The sequence below is a fragment of the Xenopus tropicalis genome, chromosome 1 (genome assembly GCF_000004195.4).
Source record: "Xenopus tropicalis strain Nigerian chromosome 1, UCB_Xtro_10.0, whole genome shotgun sequence".
Lineage (NCBI taxonomy): Eukaryota > Metazoa > Chordata > Amphibia > Anura > Pipidae > Xenopus > Xenopus tropicalis.
This window is the reverse complement of record NC_030677.2, coordinates 25,484,925-25,508,518: the sequence shown is the minus strand read 5'-3', so window position 1 is coordinate 25,508,518 and position 23,594 is coordinate 25,484,925. Positions and strand designations below refer to the sequence as shown.

General features: G+C 44.4%; 1 protein-coding gene across 1 annotated transcript; it reads left to right on the top strand.

Moving 5' to 3' along the window:
- Positions 1-50: 50 nt before the first annotated feature.
- On the top strand, positions 51-23,346 carry wfs1 (Wolfram syndrome 1 (wolframin)). The gene is made up of 8 exons (NM_001112988.1): positions 51-220; positions 9,066-9,218; positions 11,494-11,585; positions 16,286-16,430; positions 17,306-17,476; positions 17,842-17,922; positions 19,042-19,187; positions 20,722-23,346. Exons 2-8 carry the CDS (start codon positions 9,071-9,073, stop codon positions 22,528-22,530), a joined length of 2,592 nt encoding a protein of 863 aa, NP_001106459.1. The 5' UTR covers positions 51-220; positions 9,066-9,070; the 3' UTR covers positions 22,531-23,346.
- Positions 23,347-23,594: the final 248 nt, after the last annotated feature.

The window sequence follows — 23,594 nt, the reverse complement described above, 5'->3', positions numbered from 1 at the left end:
TGGGATCCCGAACTTACTGGCTGGGCTGTGCCAATGCACTCTGCTGCCTGCTGACTCTGCTACACAGGGGCAATCATCTGACGGCCTAGTTATGCCCCTCTGTGCCGGGACTGCTCCCGGGCTCCGCTGCTAGTCTGTGCTGCACAGGCTGCGACAGGCTTCTTCCTCCCCCCAGGGCTTACAAGAGGGTTCATGGAAAGGACTCAGTGAGATCGTACTGGTATGTTAAGTGCTGGGACTCTGATACAGTGAATGGTGTGTGTGTATGTATGTTGGCAAGCTTGGCACTGGGAGTGTTCCTACAGGCAGTATGGGGAGTGCTGGTCTATTAGATATAGGTAATGTATGTCCAGTAGCGATCTGCAGTGGGTGGGCCCATGTTGGCATGTGGTTTTTATATACAGTGCGTGTGTATTGGGAAGGGGTAGGTACACTGGGTGCATATACTGTATCTGGAGTGGGAGGGTACCGGCTCTCTGTATATACAGTGTGTGTGTATTGGGAAGGGGTAGGTACACTGGGTGCATATACTGTATCTGGAGTGGGAGGGTACCGGCTCTCTGTATATACAGTGTGTGTGTATTGGGAAGGGGTAGGTACACTGGGTACATATACTGTATCTGGAGTGGGAGGGTACCGGCTCTCTGTATATACAGTGTGTGTGTATTGGGAAGGGGTAGGTACACTGGGTGCATATACTGTATCTGGAGTGGGAGGGTACCGGCTCTCTGTATATACAGTGTGTGTGTATTGGGAAGGGGTAGGTACACTGGGTGCATAAACTGTATCTGGAGTGGGAGGGTACCGGCTCTCTGTATATACAGTGCGTGTGTATTGGGAAGGGGTAGGTACACTGGGTACATATACTGTATCTGGAGTGGGAGGGTACCGGCTCTCTGTATATACAGCGCGTGTGTATTGGGAAGGGGTAGGTACACTGGGTGCATATACTGTATCTGGAGTGGGAGGGTACCAGCTCTCTGTATATACAGCGCGTGTGTATTGGGAAGGGGTAGGTACACTGGGTGCATATACTGTATCTGGAGTGGGAGGGTACCGGCTCTCTGTATATACAGTGCGTGTGTATTGGGAAGGGGTAGGTACACTGGGGGCATATACTGTATCTGGAGTGGGAGGGTACCGGCTCTCTGTATATTCAGTGTGTGTGTATTGGGAAGGGGTAGGTACACTGGGTACATATACTGTATCTGGAGTGGGAGGGTACCGGCTCTCTGTATATACAGTGTGTGTGTATTGGGAAGGGGTAGGTACACTGGGTGCATATACTGTATCTGGAGTGGGAGGGTACCGGCTCTCTGTATATACAGTGTGTGTGTATTGGGAAGGGGTAGGTACACTGGGTGCATAAACTGTATCTGGAGTGGGAGGGTACCGGCTCTCTGTATATACAGTGCGTGTGTATTGGGAAGGGGTAGGTACACTGGGTACATATACTGTATCTGGAGTGGGAGGGTACCGGCTCTCTGTATATACAGCGCGTGTGTATTGGGAAGGGGTAGGTACACTGGGTGCATATACTGTATCTGGAGTGGGAGGGTACCAGCTCTCTGTATATACAGCGCGTGTGTATTGGGAAGGGGTAGGTACACTGGGTGCATATACTGTATCTGGAGTGGGAGGGTACCGGCTCTCTGTATATACAGTGCGTGTGTATTGGGAAGGGGTAGGTACACTGGGGGCATATACTGTATCTGGAGTGGGAGGGTACCGGCTCTCTGTATATACAGTGTGTGTGTATTGGGAAGGGGTAGGTACACTGGGTACATATACTGTATCTGGAGTGGGAGGGTACCGGCTCTATGTATATACAGTGCGTGTGTATTGGGAAGGGGTAGGTACACTGGGGGCATATACTGTATCTGGAGTGGGAGGGTACCGGCTCTCTGTATATACAGTGTGTGTGTATTGGGAAGGGGTAGGTACACTGGGTGCATATACTGTATCTGGAGTGGGAGGGTACCGGCTCTCTGTATATACAGTGCGTGTGTATTGGGAAGGGGTTGGTACACTGGGTACATATACTGTATCTGGAGTGGGAGGGTACCGGCTCTCTGTATATACAGTGCGTGTGTATTGGGAAGGGGTAGGTACACTGGGGGCATATACTGTATCTGGAGTGGGAGGGTACCGGCTCTCTGTATATACAGTGTGTGTGTATTGGGAAGGGGTAGGTACACTGGGTACATATACTGTATCTGGAGTGGGAGGGTACCGGCTCTCTGTATATACAGTGCGTGTGTATTGGGAAGGGGTTGGTACACTGGGTACATATACTGTATCTGGAGTGGGAGGGTACCGGCTCTCTGTATATACAGTGCGTGTGTATTGGGAAGGGGTAGGTACACTGGGGGCATATACTGTATCTGGAGTGGGAGGGTACCGGCTCTCTGTATATACAGCGCGTGTGTATTGGGAAGGGGTAGGTACACTGGGTGCATATACTGTATCTGGAGTGGGAGGGTACCGGCTCTCTGTATATACAGTGTGTGTGTATTGGGAAGGGGCTGGTACACTGGGTACATATACTGTATCTGGAGTGGGAGGGTACCGGCTCTATGTATATACAGTGCGTGTGTATTGGGAAGGGGTAGGTACACTGGGGGCATATACTGTATCTGGAGTGGGAGGGTACCGGCTCTCTGTATATACAGTGTGTGTGTATTGGGAAGGGGTAGGTACACTGGGGGCATATACTGTATCTGGAGTGGGAGGGTACCGGCTCTCTGTATATACAGTGCGTGTGTATTGGGAAGGGGTAGGTACACTGGGGGCATATACTGTATCTGGAGTGGGAGGGTACCGGCTCTCTGTATATACAGCGCGTGTGTATTGGGAAGGGGTAGGTACACTGGGTGCATATACTGTATCTGGAGTGGGAGGGTACCGGCTCTCTGTATATACAGTGTGTGTGTATTGGGAAGGGGCTGGTACACTGGGTACATATACTGTATCTGGAGTGGGAGGGTACCGGCTCTATGTATATACAGTGCGTGTGTATTGGGAAGGGGTAGGTACACTGGGGGCATATACTGTATCTGGAGTGGGAGGGTACCGGCTCTCTGTATATACAGTGTGTGTGTATTGGGAAGGGGTAGGTACACTGGGTGCATATACTGTATCTGGAGTGGGAGGGTACCGGCTCTCTGTATATACAGTGCGTGTGTATTGGGAAGGGGTTGGTACACTGGGTACATATACTGTATCTGGAGTGGGAGGGTACCGACTCTCTGTATATACAGTGCGTGTGTATTGGGAAGGGGTAGGTACACTGGGGGCATATACTGTATCTGGAGTGGGAGGGTACCGGCTCTCTGTATATACAGTGTGTGTGTATTGGGAAGGGGTAGGTACACTGGGTACATATACTGTATCTGGAGTGGGAGGGTACCGGCTCTCTGTATATACAGTGCGTGTGTATTGGGAAGGGGTTGGTACACTGGGTACATATACTGTATCTGGAGTGGGAGGGTACCGGCTCTCTGTATATACAGTGCGTGTGTATTGGGAAGGGGTAGGTACACTGGGGGCATATACTGTATCTGGAGTGGGAGGGTACCGGCTCTCTGTATATACAGCGCGTGTGTATTGGGAAGGGGTAGGTACACTGGGTGCATATACTGTATCTGGAGTGGGAGGGTACCGGCTCTCTGTATATACAGTGTGTGTGTATTGGGAAGGGGTAGGTACACTGGGTACATATACTGTATCTGGAGTGGGAGGGTACCGGCTCTCTGTATATACAGTGCGTGTGTATTGGGAAGGGGTAGGTACACTGGGTACATATACTGTATCTGGAGTGGGAGGGTACCGGCTCTCTGTATATACAGCGCGTGTGTATTGGGAAGGGGTAGGTACACTGGGTGCATATACTGTATCTAGAGTGGGAGGGTACCGGCTCTCTGTATATACAGTGTGTGTGTATTGGGAAGGGGCTGGTACACTGGGGGCATATACTGTATCTGGAGTGGGAGGGTACCGGCTCTCTGTATATACAGTGTGTGTGTGTATTGGGAAGGGGTAGGTACACTGGGTGCATGTACTGTATCTGGAGTGGGAGGGTACCGGCTCTCTGTATATACAGTGCGTGTGTATTGGGAAGGGGTAGGTACACTGGGTGCATATACTGTATCTGGAGTGGGAGGGTACCGGCTCTCTGTATATACAGTGTGTGTGTATTGGGAAGGGGTAGGTACACTGGGTACATATACTGTATCTGGAGTGGGAGGGTACCGGCTCTCTGTATATACAGTGTGTGTGTATTGGGAAGGGGTAGGTACACTGGGTACATATACTGTATCTGGAGTGGGAGGGTACCGGCTCTCTGTATATACAGTGTGTGTGTATTGGGAAGGGGTAGGTACACTGGGTACATATACTGTATCTGGAGTGGGAGGGTACCGGCTCTCTGTATATACAGTGTGTGTGTATTGGGAAGGGGTAGGTACACTGGGTACATATACTGTATCTGGAGTGGGAGGGTACCAGCTCTCTGTATATACAGTGCGTGTGTATTGGGAAGGGGTAGGTACACTGGGTACATATACTGTATCTGGAGTGGGAGGGTACCGGCTCTCTGTATATACAGTGCGTGTGTATTGGGAAGGGGTAGGTACACTGGGGGCATATACTGTATCTGGAGTGGGAGGGTACCGGCTCTCTGTATATACAGTGCGTGTGTATTGGGAAGGGGTAGGTACACTGGGTGCATATACTGTATCTGGAGTGGGAGGGCACCGGCTCTCTGTATATACAGTGCGTGTGTATTGGGAAGGGGTAGGTACACTGGGTACATATACTGTATCTGGAGTGGGAGGGTACCGGCTCTCTGTATATACAGTGTGTGTGTATTGGGAAGGGGTAGGTACAGTGGGGGCATATACTGTATCTGGAGTGGGAGGGTACCGGCTCTCTGTATATACAGTGCGTGTGTGTATTGGGAAGGGGTAGGTACACTGGGTACATATACTGTATCTGGAGTGGGAGGGTACCGGCTCTCTGTATATACAGTGCGTGTGTGTATTGGGAAGGGGTTCGTACACTGGGTACATATACTGTATCTGGAGTGGGAGGGTACCGGCTCTCTGTATATACAGTGTGTGTGTATTGGGAAGGGGTAGGTACACTGGGTACATATACTGTATCTGGAGTGGGAGGGTACCGGCTCTCTGTATATACAGTGCGTGTGTATTGGGAAGGGGTTGGTACACTGGGTACATATACTGTATCTGGAGTGGGAGGGTACCGGCTCTCTGTATATACAGTGCGTGTGTATTGGGAAGGGGTAGGTACACTGGGTACATATACTGTATCTGGAGTGGGAGGGTACCGGCTCTCTGTATATACAGTGCGTGTGTATTGGGAAGGGGTAGGTACACTGGGTACATATACTGTATCTGGAGTGGGAGGGTACCGGCTCTCTATATATACAGTGCGTGTGTATTGGGAAGGGGTTGGTACACTGGGTACATATACTGTATCTGGAGTGGGAGGGTACCGGCTCTCTGTATATACAGCGCGTGTGTATTGGGAAGGGGTAGGTACACTGGGTACATATACTGTATCTGGAGTGGGAGGGTACCGACTCTCTGTTTATACAGCGCGTGTGTATTGGGAAGGGGTAGGTACACTGGGTACATATACTGTATCTGGAGTGGGAGGGTACCGGCTCTCTGTATATACAGTGCGTGTGTATTGGGAAGGGGTAGGTACACTGGGTACATATACTGTATCTGGAGTGGGAGGGTACCGGCTCTATGTATATACAGTGCGTGTGTATTGGGAAGGGGTAGGTACACTGGGTACATATACTGTATCTGGAGTGGGAGGGTACCGGCTCTCTGTTTATACAGTGCATGGGGTTCCTTTGGGATCATTGGATACACTGTAAATACAGTATCTAGAGAGGGTGGATACGCCTTGTTATATTAAGTGTAGATACAGAAGAATGGTTGTGTATATCCTGGCATGTGGGCATAGACAGTGCATGTATTATGAATCTGTACTGGATATGGATTGGTACATGTTGGTAAATTAACAACAGGGGCTATATACAGTGTGCATTTAGATTGTAATTAGGTGGGTCAGTATTTGTATATTGGGCAGAATGTGTATATAATATATGCCTCTGGGTGGCTAAGAGAATGCTGGTATATGGCGTATGGATCTGTATGGGAAGTGGGTGGTAACATGCTAGCCATGTATATTTGTTACAGGAAGTATGTATATACAGTGTGCCACAAGAGCGGGTAGATGCATACTGGCACACTTACTGACTACTTATAGACAGTATGAATCTGAGCCAGGACTGATCGCTTATTGGCAGCACTGTGTATATACAGTGTGCATTTGTGGCATTGTATATGGGATTCCAAGATGTAAAGCTGCACTGGCAGTTGGAGCTCTAAAGCAGCCGTAGAGGCAGATTAAAGGCCTTTAGAAACCTGTTTGGGTACATACCAATGATGGTTCTTTCCCAGAATAATGTAGGATACCAAGGGACGTCACTTCAGCAGCGGAGCCTCACATCTGAGCCTGACTCACACTCTGTGATGCAAGAGCTGGGCTCAAGCTGTGGTTTATGGAATTATTGGTTTCCATATAATTGGATAAATATACAGTATATCTGTAGCTTGTCCTTGTTGGGTTCCGTATTCCTTTGTTTCCTTTGTGCACAGTCCACAAAAGATATAGAGCAGGTGTGGGCTACATGTTGCATTCAATTCCCAGCAACCCCCATCAACCACACACCTCTCTTAACTGACAGTGGAAGATTTAGTTCAGACTAAAATATAAATATATGTGGATCTGTGCCACAACCCAGTATGGGTGTGATGCCAGTGATCCTCCCTTATGCTGCTCATTCCGTAGCAACATGAGCGCCACATGCTTTATTATATCTCATAAACACTGATTGCCTAGTGCAGTGCTGAAACCCTACCCCATATAGGCACATTAACCATTAGTATTGTATGCAGCTCTGCAGTTTGGAGTAGAAATCTCTAATCCTATTGACCCATCTTAAACAGCATGGGGGGGGGCAGGTTTACTTAGAAACCCCAAATGTAAAGTGTAAATATACCCTAACCAGAGAAATATTAGGTGACTCTTCCCTGCTCACTAACTTTATTTTCTAAATGGGACAGTACCACAAGACTTTATTTTGCTCAGTAAGTGAATTATAGCCAGTCAGCCAACATGAACAGCAGGTGGTGCTGTTGTTTAAACGTCATTATATGAGCAGCAGTTTAAAAACCGCTTATTTCTTGAAAATGAGAAAAAAAATTGATTGTAAATGGCAAAAGTGCTTAAAAGAGCAGTCTGAGCAATTGTTCATAAGTGTAATGATTATAGTTGCAAAGCGCATTACATTTGTATGTGGTTTAATATTACATTAGCTATTACAATAACAAAATGTCTATGTGCACCTATAGCAAATGCCATATATATTTACACAATATTAAAGGGGAAATAAATCCAACATAATAAAAGGGACATATTGTCTATAAGTGCTGTGATGTATGACCCTATAGCCCCAGCCTCTGAGTTCTAGCTAGCAGAATAGAACAGACGGGTTTTCTGCCTCGTGCAGAAGTTGCTGAGTGCAGTAACTGTTAAATTCTGAGGGAGAGAACATCCTATTTTAATGCACCAGCAGTGTCACTAAATGCCAGGGGCCTCTCATTGCTGCAGTAAAGCGCCAGTAACACCAACGGGGAAAAAAGTATTTGTTTAGTTCATACAAACATTTGTTATTTAATATGAGGTATGTATGTATTTATAACTTTATTTATAAAGCGCTACTTATGTACGCAGAGCTGTACAGTAGAATACATTAATATAAACAGGGGTATTAAAATAGATAAATACAAAGTATTACAATAAGCACAAATAAATAAAAGATACAATTGTAATAAGATAAGAGTCAAAGACACAAGAGGATGGAGGTCCCTGCCCCATAGAGCTTACAATCTATATGGGAGGGGAATATGTTTTATTGTAAGTCCTATAGGGCCATGGTTGACATTGAATGCTGCGCAAGAACTAAAAACGACTGCATCCAACACAGCTTAGCTTATGTGCCCTGTTGCCCAATTTTATTTTCAATGGTCCTTTAACATAATGTAATAAAGAGGAACCGCAGAACTTGCACAACACTGTAGGGACTGGAGTCTTGGCTGGGAGGGAGCTACACTGTATTACTGGTAAATGTAGTCAGGAAAAGCAGTGCAGAAATTGGCAAAAGACAGAATTACATAGAGGTTAAAGGGGAAACTTTCCTGTGATATAAACAGGGCCCTTATCTGTAATCTTTTATAATTCTTTTTTTCTTACACATGTTGGTTCTGTGCTGCTGGAAACCCCTATGAATGAACCTCTGCACTATTGGGGTGACATTCTGCACTCTGGTTTTTTTTTTTTTGCTGGTTCCCCTATAAAGCATAGACAGCTTTGCTTCTAAAATGGTAAAAAATGTTTATTCATTTTTTATTCTGTGGATAAAATCCAGTTTGTTGGCTCAAGCACCTGGTTTGTATAGAGTTAGCTCAGGCCTTGTTGTTTTTTCTTTTGGGGCTGTTCCCATTTTGCAGAATATTTGTTGATATATAAAAAGATTTCAGGCATTCGCTGCAAGGGCGTTGCTAGTTCCTGTGAGGAATGGGTCACATATTTATCATACTGTATTATTTTTCTGCTGACTTTAATCAAAGGACTACTGTAAAGGTGCCCTAACACAGGAGCTCTGTGAAACTAAATATTGTGATCTCCCCTTTTTTCTTCCTCATCCACTTCTTCCCTCATGGTGTGGAGGAAGTTTCTATGTTTAGAGACACCTACATTCACGCGGATGTAGTTATACCAGTGTTGCCACTGAGGGAAGGGCACCAGGTTAGCCGGAGTCCTTCATGTAAAGCCACAAACACCATAGAGATGGCAATTGCATTTATACATGCATAATCCGCATTTGGGGGCTTTCAGACTTGGTTACAGGAGAGAGAAGCTAATAATCTGTATTTCTAAACATTTGTTTTCCCTATTATTTTCAGATAAAATGGAAACGGAGCCATCAACACCCCCTCATCTGCTGGGCAGATCTCAGCTCAATGCCGCAACCTTTGCCGAAGGCCAAGAAGACCCTCACACGTCAGGACCCAGCATGTCTGGTGCAGCATCACCCCGAGTATTTTCCCCTGTGACAGGTAATGAATCAAGTCCCTAATGATGCAGTGTATCACTTTGTACCCAGAGCATTAGAGTGGGAGGAAAGGAACAGTTGCACCCCCTGTATCACTGATATGACCAACCTGTGGGCACTCTGATATTGCTGCACCACAGCTCTCTGCACCCCTGCTGTCAGGGATGTAGCCAGACCCTGATTTAACCAAAAGATCTCTTTAAAATCATAAATATATTTGGGCTTTATGTAGTTTTTTTTCTCTTTTTGCTAACTACTTTATTTAGTGCTGATTTTACTTGGTTGCCTTGGTACTGGGCCTTAACAACCAGAGCTAGCAACAGGGGCAGTAGCTAGTAAAATGTAATTGCAAATGTGCTTTATTCACTGAAGTCTGATAAAGAGGGATAAACCCAATTCTGGATTTGGGCCTGGATTTGACCATTTTTGCCGGTTGAACAGAATCTGAACCCTCCGGGAATGGCATATAGGGCAGTTTTTTACCCTAGTGTTTTGTAATACTCCAAATAGCCCCCTAAGTTAACTTAAAGTGCAGCTTCTGGCAGGCGATTGCTGAGTGAAAAAAATAGGGTACAGTTGTTTTTGAGTCATAATCAAGTTAATAGAGGCATGATTTGTGGCATTTTTTCCCACATCCACGGAGCCACAAAGTACCTGTGAGACAAATGTCAATTTGGCGCTGCTACTAAATGCTGAGGTTGAGCTTCACCTTTAACAGTATTGGTTGTACATATTTAGCTTTAGTCTGTTATCCTGCTGATTTTGTGGGTGGCCAAACTTCATAACCCAGAGATTAGCCTTAGACATCAATAATGACTGTGCTCGGTGCATCTGGTACAAGCTGAAAGCTGTTGTGTTGTTATTAGTGCATTAGGATTCTTTCAAGTTTACAGACAGAGAGAGATATTGGGGAATGGAATTCGGATTACTCACACCAGGGTACATTTATTTTAGTAGGAACAATAATGTTTAGATACAGAGTCCTGACAGGGAGCGCCAATGCAGTGACTCATAGCAACGGTCATAAATTAGCCTGTTACAGTGAAAATATGTCATACTGCAGAATACACCCGCACCCTGATCTACCCCCTACCCTTTTCCATCTTGTGATAGGCGCTGTCCTGTGGAACTGGAGGGGATTTAAGGGCACATTTCTAATTCTGCTTGATAAAAACACTCCCAGCTGATGATCTATAACTGCACTTCTATCAGCTAGTGGTCCAAGCAATACCGACAGCTTCTTAGTAAAGCAGTAGCCATGTTTGTTGATATTTCCCTACTGCTTTACTATTGACTGAAAATTTGTTGATATTCCCTGGTGCCTTACTAGTGCCTGACAGTCTGGGCAGTGGCAAGCAGTGATTGCATCCAACCAGCTTAGAAGAAGTGAGGGAGAAATAAGAAAGTGAAGAAAACACTGCTAGTGGCACAAGGGTAGATATTTTTAATGGATATACAGTGCAGATATACTATTGAATTAGAATTGTTTTTCACATGCATACACAGGCTGATATTTTCCTATTGATCCATATGTTTGGCAATATAATGCCCCCCATGGCCAGTATACAATCCAGGCTCGGTCAAATATCGATCAGGGATTTAGAAAGCCCCATTGAACATGGGCCATGAAAGCATTTATTTCTAAACAGGACTGGGTGGGCCCACCATGTGATTTGATTGCTTATGATTTACTTGTCTATATCCAGCTCCAGGGATGCTTTGTTATGGTATATAAACCTGATTGCACCCTTTCATAATACTGGCACACATTGCACACTGAACTGAATTTTTTGCAGAAACGCAAATTAGAAAAAACATTGGTCTGGTCGGACTCTGTTCTGTACGCTCAACCAATATTTTAAGCTGCTACAAATAAAATAAATCCATTTCAGTAGGCTGTTGCAGATGAAACCGTTATACACATTGGTATAATATCACTGGTGTAAATTTACTTTTCTGGGGTCCCCTATGCCGATGCTTGGTTTGGACAGCAAGGGAGCAGGCAGGAGGAAGGGTGCAGTTTCTCCAGGGGATAAACTTCCAACTGTTCAGAACGTTAAATCTTAGAAAACACCCTGAGCAATATTAAAATTTTAAGCACTTTTGCAGTCTATTAAGAATAAGTTTATTAACAACTAATATAATATATTTTGTAATAACGTCATCTGAAAGGTAATCTGAGTTTTCTGTGCTCATATCGTTCTACTGACCAGCATCACATTTTTTTCTGATTATTAAAATGTAGATTTCTGATATATATTTATTTTCAACACAAATAGATGATGTGAATGATGAACTGGACCCTCAAGAAGCTGTATTTCAGGAACTTCTAGAAAGAGCAAAGGCTGGAGATGCAAAGGCACAAAGTGAGGTAAATTATTTGTCATATTTAGGTTCTGTACAGTACCAGATGATCACTTAGTCTTTCTACTCAAACTCTGTTACTTGTTATGTCACAGTCCCTTCCCAGAGGCTATTATCCCCTCACTGCTACTATAGGCACCATCTCTCCCTACTATACCTGCTATCCCACAGCCCCAGTCCCTTCTCAGAGGCTATTATCCCCCCACTGCTACTATAGGCACCATCTCTCCCTACTATACCTGCTATCCCACAGCCCCAGTCCCTTCCCAGAGGCTATTATCCCCCCACTGCTACTATAGGCACCATCTCTCCCTACTATACCTGCTATCCCACAGTCACAGTCCCTTCCCAGAGGCTATTATCCCACTGCTACTATAGGCACCATCTCTCCCTACTATACCTGCTATCCCACAGCCCCAGTCCCTTCCCAGAGGCTATTATCCCCCCACTGCTACTATAGGCACCATCTCTCCCTACTATACCTGCTATCCCACAGCCCCAGTCCCTTCCCAGAGGCTATTATCCCCCACTGCTGCTATAGGCACCATCTCTCCCTACTATACCTGCTATCCCACAGCCCCAGTCCCTTCCCAGAGGCTATTATCCCACTGCTACTATAGGCACCATCTCTCCCTACTATACCTGCTATCCCACAGCCCCAGTCCCTTCCCAGAGGCTATTATCCCACTGCTACTATAGGCACCATCTCTCCCTACTATACCTGCTATCCCACAGCCACAGTCCCTTCCCAGAGGCTATTATCCCCCACTGCTACTATAGGCACCATCTCTCCCTACTATACCTGCTATCCCACAGCCCCAGTCCCTTCCCAGAGGCTATTATCCCACTGCTACTATAGGCACCATCTCTCCCTACTATACCTGCTATCCCACAGCCCCAGTCCCTTCCCAGAGGCTATTATCCCACTGCTACTATAGGCACCATCTCTCCCTACTATACCTGCTATCCCACAGCCCCAGTCCCTTCCCAGAGGCTGTTATCCCACTGCTACTATAGGCACCATCTCTCCCTACTATACCTGCTATCCCACAGCCCCAGTCCCTTCCCAGAGGCTATTATCCCCCCACTGCTACTATAGGCACCATCTCTCCCTACTATACCTGCTGTCCCACAACCACAGTCCCTTCCCAGAGGCTATTATCCCACTGCTACTATAGGCACCATCTCTCCCTACTATACCTGCTATCCCACAGCCACAGTCCCTTCCCAGAGGCTATTATCCCCCCACTGCTACTATAGGCACCATCTCTCCCTACTATACCTGCCATCTCACAGCCCCAGTCCCTTCCCAGAGGCTATTATCCCCCCACTGCTACAATAGGCACCATCTCTCCCTACTATACCTGCTATCCCACAGCCACAGTCCCTTCCCAGAGGCTATTATCCCCCCACTGCTACTATAGGCACCATCTCTCCCTACTATACCTGTTATCCCACAGCCCCAGTCCCTTCCCAGAGGCTATTATCCCACTGCTACTATAGGCACCATCTCTCCCTACTATACCTGCTATCCCACAGCCACAGTCCCTTCCCAGAGGCTATTATCCCCCCACTGCTACTATAGGCACCATCTCTCCCTACTATACCTGCTATCCCACAGCCCCAGTCCCTTCCCAGAGGCTATTATCCCACTGCTGTTTGTGATCGTGTGTGCCACTGTAGAAATAGAAAGCCAGGACCTATTTTGAATCCCAGCCCAGACCTGCTAGAATGATGCAGTGTAAACAATGCACTGGCTAATCTCCATACAGCTGCTCTAAGCTTAAATACCTTAACATAACAACTGGCTGTACAGGATTTAAAGTAATATAGTCCTCACGTGTGCATTATGTAATGTAGACTCCGATTAGATGAAACAAAATTTATTAAAATTATATATGGTAATTTTATAGTAAAGATATATATATAACATAATTCACACATGGCTCGAAAACCATTTCTTGTAAAGATTAGTAGCAGGTAAGCTGGGATAGATCAGGGGTGGGATTTTTCAAATTGCTTTGAGCTGTTGTCCTGAGAAAGTGGTAGGGCAGCCCTGTGCCTTAGTAAAAGCTGCATAAACAGCAATTTTACAGGTGTTTAGTTCCCCTTTAAGCTCCAACATTGAAATATTTTGTTTTTTAAAATGGTGCAAAACCTCTTCATATCCCCCACATTTTACCGTTTACCACATTTTGTGTGTAGGCCCAAATTGCCATTACCTAAACGTTCCTCAGTCTAATAAAGAAACCTATCTCTTGATCTCCAGTTGCAGAGGACACTGATTTGTGATTCCCGACAGCTCATCTGCACCGAATCCAATCCTTTATAGTCATGAGATTTGTGAACTCAGTTTGGGATTGCCTTTAGAGTGTGTGGGGATCACTCAATACATAATTTGGATTTGCCAAATATTAAATTCTTCACAGAGATTAGTCTGAATCCTGATAAATTTATGAGCAGAAATTCTGGTTATTAAACTGAAATTTGTCTCTTCTAGTACAGAGAGTGCAACTGTATTCTCTGCTATAGGAAAGAGGCCCCACTTGGCACTGGGATAGCTGCTGCTGGGCAGCCGGGCCTAGAATTGCCCCTGACACATATAATACATTAATGTTAACTCCCTATGTTTCAATTAAAGGACCTCATGCATAGGTTCCTTTTGTATTTCTGTAGGTGTAATTCTTTTCCAGTGTCATTTGCTTTTACATAGTTACATAGTTACATAGGGTTGAAAAAAGACCTGTGTCCATCAAGTTCAACCCATCCAAGTAAACCCAGCACACCTAACCCACACCTACCAATCTATACACTCACATACATAAACTATAAATACAACCACTAGTACTAACTGTAGATATTAGTATCACAATAGCCTTGGATATTCTGATTGATCAAGAACTCATCCAGGCCCCTCTTATAGGCATTAACAGAATCTGCCATTACCACATCACTAGGAAGGGCATTCCATAACCTCACTGCCTTCACCGTGAAAAACCACCTACGCTGCTTCAAATGGAAACTCCTTTCCTCTAATCTAAAGGGGTGACCTCTGGTGCGTTGATTGTTTTTATGGGAAAAAAGAACATCCCCCAACTGCCTATAATCCCCTCTAATGTACTTGTACAGAGTAATCATGTCCCCTCGCAAGCGCCTCTTTTACAGAGAAAACAACCCCAACCTCGACAGTCTCACCTCATAGTTTAAATCTTCCATCCCCTTTACCAGTTTAGTTGCACGTCTCTGCACTCTCTCCAGCTCATTAATATCCTTCTTAAGGACTGGAGCCCAAAACTGCACTGCATACTCAAGGTGAGGCCTTACCAGGGACCTATAAAGGGGCAAAATTATGTTCTCATCCCTTGAGTCAATGCCCTTTTTTATACAAGACAGCACTTTATTTGCTTTAGTAGCCACAGAATGACACTGCCTGGCATTAGACAACTTGTTATCAACAAAAACCCCTACATCCTTCTCCATTAAGGAAACCCCCAACACTCTACCATTCAGTAGATAGTTTGCGTTTATACTATTTCTACCAAAGTGCATAACTTTGCACTTATCAACATTGAACCTCATTTTCCAGTTTGCTGCCCAGTTATCTAATTTTGTCAAATCGCTCTGCAAAGCGGCAGCATCCTGCATGGAACTTATAGTTTTGCACAATTTAGTGTCATCAGCAAAAATAGAAACAGTACTGTCTTTTGCTTCTGTGTTCCCAACTGTTTTCAGACTTGCATAAGAATCCCTTGTTATCGGGGTACCTGGCGACAAGTTTCCTTATCACCCCTCACAGACACTCTCCAGTGTAACTCACCTTTATTATAGGCATTCTCAGGTTGTTCATTCTGGGTGTATAGCACGAAGCGGTAAACATTAAGTTAGTCAAACCAGAAAGACCGTTTTGTGTGTTTGTTCTAAGAGCTTTTACCCTGCTCTGTATTTCCTCTACCTTAGCCAACAGCTGTGGTGCCTGCAGTGCCAACGTACATAATGCAGGGAAACCCCTGCTGAGCGTAACTCTGTGGCTTTATACTTTGTGGGGTAACGACGTGCGTCTGGGCCGAAAGCAGAATTTCCGCGTGTTCTCTGTGCCGCAGGCAGTGCAGATAACTTGTCTTTGTTCTGATTCTTGTAAAGGAACTCGATAAATGGTTTTCAATCTGTGGAGTTGCTTCACTATGGGACTAAAAGGAATCCCAGGCTGTTTACCTTCTGGGTGTAGTGATGCCACCTGTCCAGAATGGTTTTTGAAAGGGTTGTCCGGGTGAAAATTGCCTGTTTGCATTTCCAAATGAGAAAATCCAGACAGGATATGAAGGACGTGCCCAACAGCCAGTCACGATTGCCGCATCATGACCCCCGCCCCTGACATCGCTGACCCAACCACGGACCACCATCCTTCCTGCCACTGACATCATATGACCCGCCCACTGCCTAAACTTCAACAAATGGAAAGGTGGCAACCCTAAACAAGTTCTAAAAGTAGATGAAGAAAACCTAGTTAAACAAATGAAACAAAACTGAATATATTTGGTCATGTATTTATTGAAAAAAATGATCCAGTAACATATATAATTTGCTTTATGTCTAATAGTGTGTAAAGAGTTTGATCTTTTCTAGTAAGAGGCCCTAAATGCACAAGGGACAAGCAGGGATGTAACATTCTGTAAAGCCGGACCAACACATTTCTGCTCCATTTTGCAGGTTGGAAAGCACTACTTGAAACTTGCTGAAGAGCAAGACGAGGAGGTAAACAGCTGCGCAGCTGTGGACTGGCTTATTGCATCTGCCAAGCAAGGTCGAAGGGACGCCGTCAAGTTGCTACGTAGATGTTTAGCTGACCGAAGAGGTTGGTTTGCACTCAAATCATTTGCCAACTTTATATTGGACACATTGGGCCAAAGAACTGAGCAGGGGAGTGTCCAAAGGCGCTTCAGTGAAATCAGCTTTTTCCATTCTGCAGAAATGCTCAGAAGAGCATTCTGAGCAATTGTAATGGTGGAGTATATGTCACATATAAAAATGGAATCTTGCTTATTATTGCATTTATATGCACCAGCTTTTATACTTGTCTCATACAAGGGGGCTGTCGCTTCTAATTCAGCTGTGTAAGAGCCAGTTGTCCATTGCTGATTTAGAGGTCAGTCAGGTGTAACTCATATGAAGCTGGGGATTGTATTACTGGGGTCACTGCCAGTTAATTGACTCAGCGAATGGGATAAGCAACGGTATTGGTATTGGGTTTTGGAATGTACATTCCATTTGCAATTAAGGGGAAATTTTAAGAGGTGGTTCACCTTTAAGTTAACTTTTAGTATGTTATAGAATATCATATTCCTAGCAACTTTATTTAGTGTTCATTCTTTATTTTTATAGTTGTTTTAATTATTTGCCCTTTTACAGCTTTCAGATGGGGGTCACTGACCCCAGCATACTAAAAACTATTGATCTGTTTATTATTATTGTCTTTCTATTCATTCACCTGTTCATATTCCAGTCTGTCTTTCAAACCACTGCCTGGTTGCAATGGTATATAAGACAGATAGCTTCTGAAATAGCAAACCAAAAAGCTAAATAACTGAAAAAGCATGAAAAAATAAATAAATAAAATTGAACCACCCCTTTAACAAACAGTGTGAGTTTGTGGGGGTCCTGAAGATGTAACGAGCACATGTAGTTCAATGTGATCCAGATTCCACTAACAGCTGAGCATTCCTTCCGAAGGAATTACAACTGAAAATGAAAGCGAGGTGAAGAAACTGTCATCTGAGACGGATTTGGAGAGGGCGGTGAGGAAGGCTGCCCTGGTCATGTACTGGAAACTGAATCCAAAAAAGAAGAAACAGGTGTCTGTATCCGAGCTGCTGGAAAATGTGGGCCAGGTCAACGCTGAAGGTGAGTGCTTGGCATCCACTGGGATACTGGCTGCTCTAGGGAGGGGGCTGAGCAGCGGTACCATGGAATTTTTATTGTCACTGTATAGGTCGCTGGTCCTATCGGATATCCTAACAGATGCTTCTTTTATATATGAGGAAATTATAGTAAGAGCTCCTTATCAGCCCCATCTAGTGCAATCAAGTTTATCTCTCTCTTTTATCTTTCCCTATACTGTTTTCTCTTATCTTCCCTAAAATAGATTTATTTAGTTGGTTCATGCAAGTAACCACCTATTCTTGCAGCTCACCTGAATACTATACCAGTGTCTCTATACTGTAATATAATATGAACCCCCAGGTTCAAACTGAAATTTTGTTTTCTAGATGGAAATAATGAGCCAGGACCCATTCCCAAGGCAGCACAGAAGCAGCGGAGGATCCTGGAACGTTTAGTCAGTAGTGAATGTGAGTAGATGATTGGTCCTTTTCAACTGTTCATGTTCATAGTGTGGGGGCTGCTGCATTATATAGAACAGTGATCCCCAACCAGTGGCTCAGGGGCAACATGTTGCTCACCAACCCCTTGGATGTTGCTCCCAGTGCCCCCAAACCAGGTATGGGATCCCTTATCGGGAAACCCGTTATCCAGAAAGTTCTGAATTACAGAAAGGCAATCTCCCATAGACTCCATTATAAGCAAATAATTCTAATTTTTAAAAATGATTTCCTTTTTCTCTGTAATAATAACAGTACATTTAATCCTTATTGGAGGCAAACAATCCTATTTGGTTTAATATTTAAATAATTTTTAGCAGACTTAAGTTATGGAGATTCAAATTACGGAAAGATCTCTTTTCTGGAAACCCCAGGTCCCGAGCATTCTGGATAACAGGTCCCACACCTGTAGATATTTTTGAATTCCTGACTTGGGGGCAAGTTTTGGTTGAATAAAACAAGATTTACTACCAAATAAAGCCCCTGTAAGCTGATAGTGTGCATAGAGGCCCCTAATAGCCAATCTTAGCCCTTATTTGGCTCCTCCATGAACTTTTATGGTGCTTGTGTTGCTCTCCAAGTCTTTTTACATTTGACTGCGGCTCATGAGTAAGAAAGGTTGGGGACCCCTGATATAGAAGATATGGAATCTGACATACTTGCCATTAAAACAGGGTTACACCAGTTCTTTTTTTTATTCCTATTTACTCTAGAGATATCCAGCCATTTACCAGCATGTCTATCACCTGTGTCCCATGCCTTCAGCTGTATTGTGTTACTCATTGTGGCTTATTTATAAAAACTAGGCAAATTTGCCCATGAGCAGTAACCTATAGCAACCAGTCAGTGATTGGCTTTTTCAGCCACCTGCAGGTTGAACAATGCAAATACACACTTCATTGGTTGCCATGGGTTACTGCCCAGGTGCAAATTTGCCCAGTGTTTATAAATGAGCCCAAGAGACTTTTATTGTTCTAATTAAACAATTTATTTTATTATATTTTTTGCTTTGTGCAGGGTGCCCCTCTTTCATTTCTGTTCCCCTGAGTACCATCACCATATAAGCAAGTTGTTTTTGTTATATTTCAGCAAAGAGCTTTATTGCTTTGGATGATTTCGTTGAAATTACCAAGAAGTACGCAAAGGGGATAGTCCCAAGCAATTTGATTATACACGATGATGAAGATGACGAGTTTGCTGGGAAGGGCCCAGAAGAGCTGCCTTTGCAACAAAAGGTTGCTGACTATACTCTTTCATGTCTTGTTTGTTACTGCCATTAAAGGGTAACAGTAGCACTAAATTAAAAGCACAGCTCTATGATCACTAGATGGCACTGTTTGTCCAGTTAAGGACAGTACTAATGTTTGCCTGTAGCTCTTCCCAGTCTTTTGTTCCCATGGGGTATTGGGTTAAGCTGCATATGAGGTTGCCAAACAAACTGATCTTTGCCAGATTTTGCCACCAAAGCATTGAGGCCAAATCGGGCTGATATGATCAGCTGCCCCAGTTAAAAGATCAGATCATACTGCAGCTCTATGGAGACCCATCAGGAGGGGACTGTATCTAAAGTCCCATGCAGTCTGGCAAGATTTTATAACCTACCTGATAGATAGCTCGCCAGTTTTTCAGCCAGATATCTGGTCCCATACACAGACCAATGAGCTTCCGACTTGGTCTGGAGGTACAGAGTCAGGCCCGGACTGGCAATTTGTCGATTCTGGTAAATGCCAGAGGGGCTGCTGTAAGATGCTATAGGCAGTCACTATTTATTGGGCCTGTGGGGGGCTCTGCATAACTGAAAATTTGTTTGAACCTGGAGAGTCTCCAGCCTCTCTCAGCCTGTTTATGGCCAGTTAACCGCCTTTACTGTTATATACTTTGTTTTTCTGGTTCTCAGTCCTGACAGGATAGAGGCATTGCTATCTGTGTACAACCAATGGATGGTGCTCAGCTCCAACATAGAAATATACAAGGCGTTTGTCTTTTCACTGGACAAAAAGCTGCATATTTTTAATAGATGTATATTGCAAAGTGGCTTGAAAGTATGTTTACTTTTCAAAAAGCTTAAAGGAACAGTAACACCAAAAAATGAAAGTGTATAAAAGTAATTACAATATAAAGTACTGTTGCCCTGCACTGGTACACCTGGTGTATATGCTTTAAAAACATTACTAGTAAACAAAGCTGCTGTGTAGCCATGGGGGGCAGCCATTCAAAGGAAAAAAGGCACAGGTTACAGATAGCAGATAAAACACCATTGTATTCTACAGAACCTATCTGCTATGTAACCTGTGACTTTTCTCCTTTTCTAACTTGAATGGCTGCCCCCCTGGCTACACAGCAGCTTATTTATATAAATTATAGATGTGTTTCTGAAGCAAACACACATGTTTCTGTTCCTTAAAGCTGTGTTTGGGTGGAGTTTTAGAAGTCACAATTGATTTAAAACCCACACATGGACCCTCCAGCAACAACAAGCACTAGTTTCTGAGCCAAACCATTTACAAATTGCAGCAGATCCAGGGAGGCTAAGACCTGCACATGTAATATTTAGTTATAACCTAAACCTGCAGGTTTCAGGTTGACCCTATATCCAGAGATACTTAGCCAGATTCATCAACAAAGTACATAGGAGAGTGCCTTGGTAAATTTAACAAGGAGTTCCTTTAAGTCACATGATGAATAAGGTGTTCTAATAATGCCTTCCAAAAATGCTTTGTAGTGATTTCATCATTACTGTGTTTCATTGTGTTTTTCTCTCCTCGCCAGATCATGAAATACCCCCTCCATGTCATTACGGAGCTGAAGGAGTACCTGATTGATGTGGCCTCCAAGGCCGGAATGCACTGGCTGTCCACTATCATCCCCACGCATCACATCAATGCCCTGATCTTCTTTTTCATTATCAGCAACCTCACCATTGATTTTTTTGCCTTTTTTATCCCTCTGGTGATTTTCTACCTGTCCTTTATCTCCATGGTGATTTGCACACTCAAGGTTTTCCAGGACAGCAAAGCCTGGGAGAATTTCCGCACCCTGACTGACTTGTTGCTTCGATTCGAGCCCAATCTGGACGTTGAGCAAGCCGAAGTGAACTTTGGTTGGAATCACATGGAGCCGTATTTGTACTTCTTAATATCTGTTTTCTTTGTCATCTTTTCCTTCCCAATCACCGACAGAAACTGGATTCCATGCTCAGAGCTGGCCACCATATCCATATTTTTCACCATCACCAGTTACTTGAGTTTGAGCACTAGCGCGGAGCCTTACACCCGGCGCGCCTTGATGACGGAGGTGGCTGCTGGTGCCCTCTCCCTATTGGATCATTTGCCAATATCGCTGCCCTACCTTAATATCTTCAGTAAAACCTTTTTTACTGTACCTGTTGGTCATTTTATCATATTTCACATAAGTGTCCCGTGCCTTCTCTTTCTGCACTTGTTCTATCTATTCTTCAGAATGGCTAAACTAAGGAATTTCAAAGGTGTCTATTGTTACCTGGTGCCCTACTTGGTTTGCTTTATGTGGTGTGAATTATCTGTGGTAATTATACGTGAATCCACTACCATTGGCCTGATCCGGGCGTCTGTCGGCTATTTCCTCTTTCTCTTTGCTCTGCCGATACTTATTGTGGGCATCGTGGTCATGTGCATTGTCCATTTTATAAAATGGTTCATTTCCCTAGAGCTGACAAAGATTGTGGTGACTTTAATTTTATGCACTATTCCTGTACTTCTTCGTTGGTGGTCTAAAGCTAACTATTCCGCCGTAAACATGGTTAAATCATTAACTAAAAGCTCCATTGTGAAGCTTATTCTGGTTTGGATCACCGCCATAATGATGTTTTGTTGGGTATACGTGTATCGATCTGAGGGCATGAAGGTTTACAACTCTACTTTGACTTGGCACCAGTATGGCTTCATTTGTGGGCCTAGAGCATGGAAGGAAACCAATATGGCACGGACCCAGATACTTTGCAGTCACTTGGAAGGGCACAGGGTAACTTGGACAGGCAGGTTCAAGTATGTCCGGCTTACAGAAATTGACAACAGTGCAGAGTCTGCCATCAACATGCTTCCTCTCTTGATAGGAAATTGGATGAGGTGTTTATATGGTGAAGCTTACCCAGCATGTGAGCCTCAGAACGTCACCATGGAAGAAGAGGAGCTTTGTCGCTTGAAGTTCCTCTCTAAGCACTCGTGCCACATGAAGAGGTTCGACCGGTACAAATTTGAGATAACAGTGGGCATGCCTTTTAACGGGGTAAATGCAAGCAAGCCGATTGAAGAAGATGACATTACGAAAGATATTGTGCTGAGGGCAAGCAATGAGTTCAAACAAGTGTTACTAAACCTGCGGCAGGGCAGCATCATAGAGTTCAGCACCATCCTAGAGGGGCGCCTCGGCAGCAAGTGGCCGGTCTTTGAACTAAAAGCCATAAGCTGCTTAAACTGCATGGCCAAACTTACGCCGGCCTCCAGGCATGTGAAGATAGAACAAGACTGGCGGCGAGATGTCCATACGGCTTTGAAATTTGCTTTTGATTTCTTCTTCTCCCCATTCCTCTCAGCCATTTGAAAATTATTGGACTGATACCCACTGGGGGTCACTGTGATAAACCAAAGTGTTCTTTCTTTACACTAAGTAGCTTTAACTGTAAGCATACCCTCCGGTTTGCACTTGGTATTGAACTACTGTAGCTTTGGGTATGTGTTGCTTCAGGAAGGGAGAAGATAGTTACATTAACCTGCACTGTATTTCTCTGCTTCTCACAGCTGCCTTGTTGTGACATGCATGTCTAAGTGGGGTCATTCTAAGAAATGGTCCCTTGAGGAGCATTTATCTAACCCTGGGGTGCCCAGTAGGTAGATTGTGATCAGTGTGTGGCCAGTAGATATTGCTCTGGTGGCCAGTAGATCATCTTTGTCGATAAGAAACTCCGTTAAATCACTGGGTGTTACTCACTATATCTTAGAGTAATACTATTAAACCCTACCGTACATTTGCTCAGAATGCTCTTCTGAGCACTTTTGCAATTTATAGCTTTGTGCCTAAGTGAGAGCGTCCAGCAGTTACAGCCCATTAGTGGGTCACTGTTGTGATGCCGCATTCAAAGTATGGGTGCCAGAGGTATTGTACATTGGAACACGTGTTTTGTGCTTTAGCGAGATGCTTCTGCTGGGTGGGTTAGTTGGTTCATATAGGCTTTTGGCACTTGGCTTCTGGTTCTGCAAATGGCTTTTGTATTTATAACACTTTTTTCCTATGCAAATAATTAACTGTCCCTACACAAAATTCAAATGACCATTGTACCTGCTCATTGTTTTGTATACCAAATAGGAACAAATATTGGATGTGGACTTAAATACAATTAAAATGCCTTATCACAAGTCAGTCATTTGTTTTTGCTTTTTAAACGAGAACTAAAGCAAGGGGTCTTTTTGTTAATTATCCCGTGCCAGAGCATGTATGGCCGGCTTTCCATTCTTCTTAAATTCCTGCTGCCTTAAGCTGGCCATACACGTGGCGATCTGACGATGTTTCGTGCCACCATCGGTCGCACGAATCATCGTCAGATCCGCCACACACAGTCAGGGCTGAAACAGCAGATAAGGAGGTAGAAACAATAGGATTTCTACCTC

Excerpts from the sequence above, each read along its gene's own strand:
- wfs1 (NM_001112988.1), top strand. The coding sequence starts at position 9,071 with ATGGAAACGGAGCCATCAACACCCCCTCATCTGCTGGGCAGATCTCAG. Across the intron at positions 9,219-11,493 it reads AGTATTTTCCCCTGTGACAG|ATGATGTGAATGATGAACTG; the intron begins GTAATGAATCAA and ends CAACACAAATAG. Across the intron at positions 17,923-19,041 it reads ACGTTTAGTCAGTAGTGAAT|CAAAGAGCTTTATTGCTTTG; the intron begins GTGAGTAGATGA and ends GTTATATTTCAG.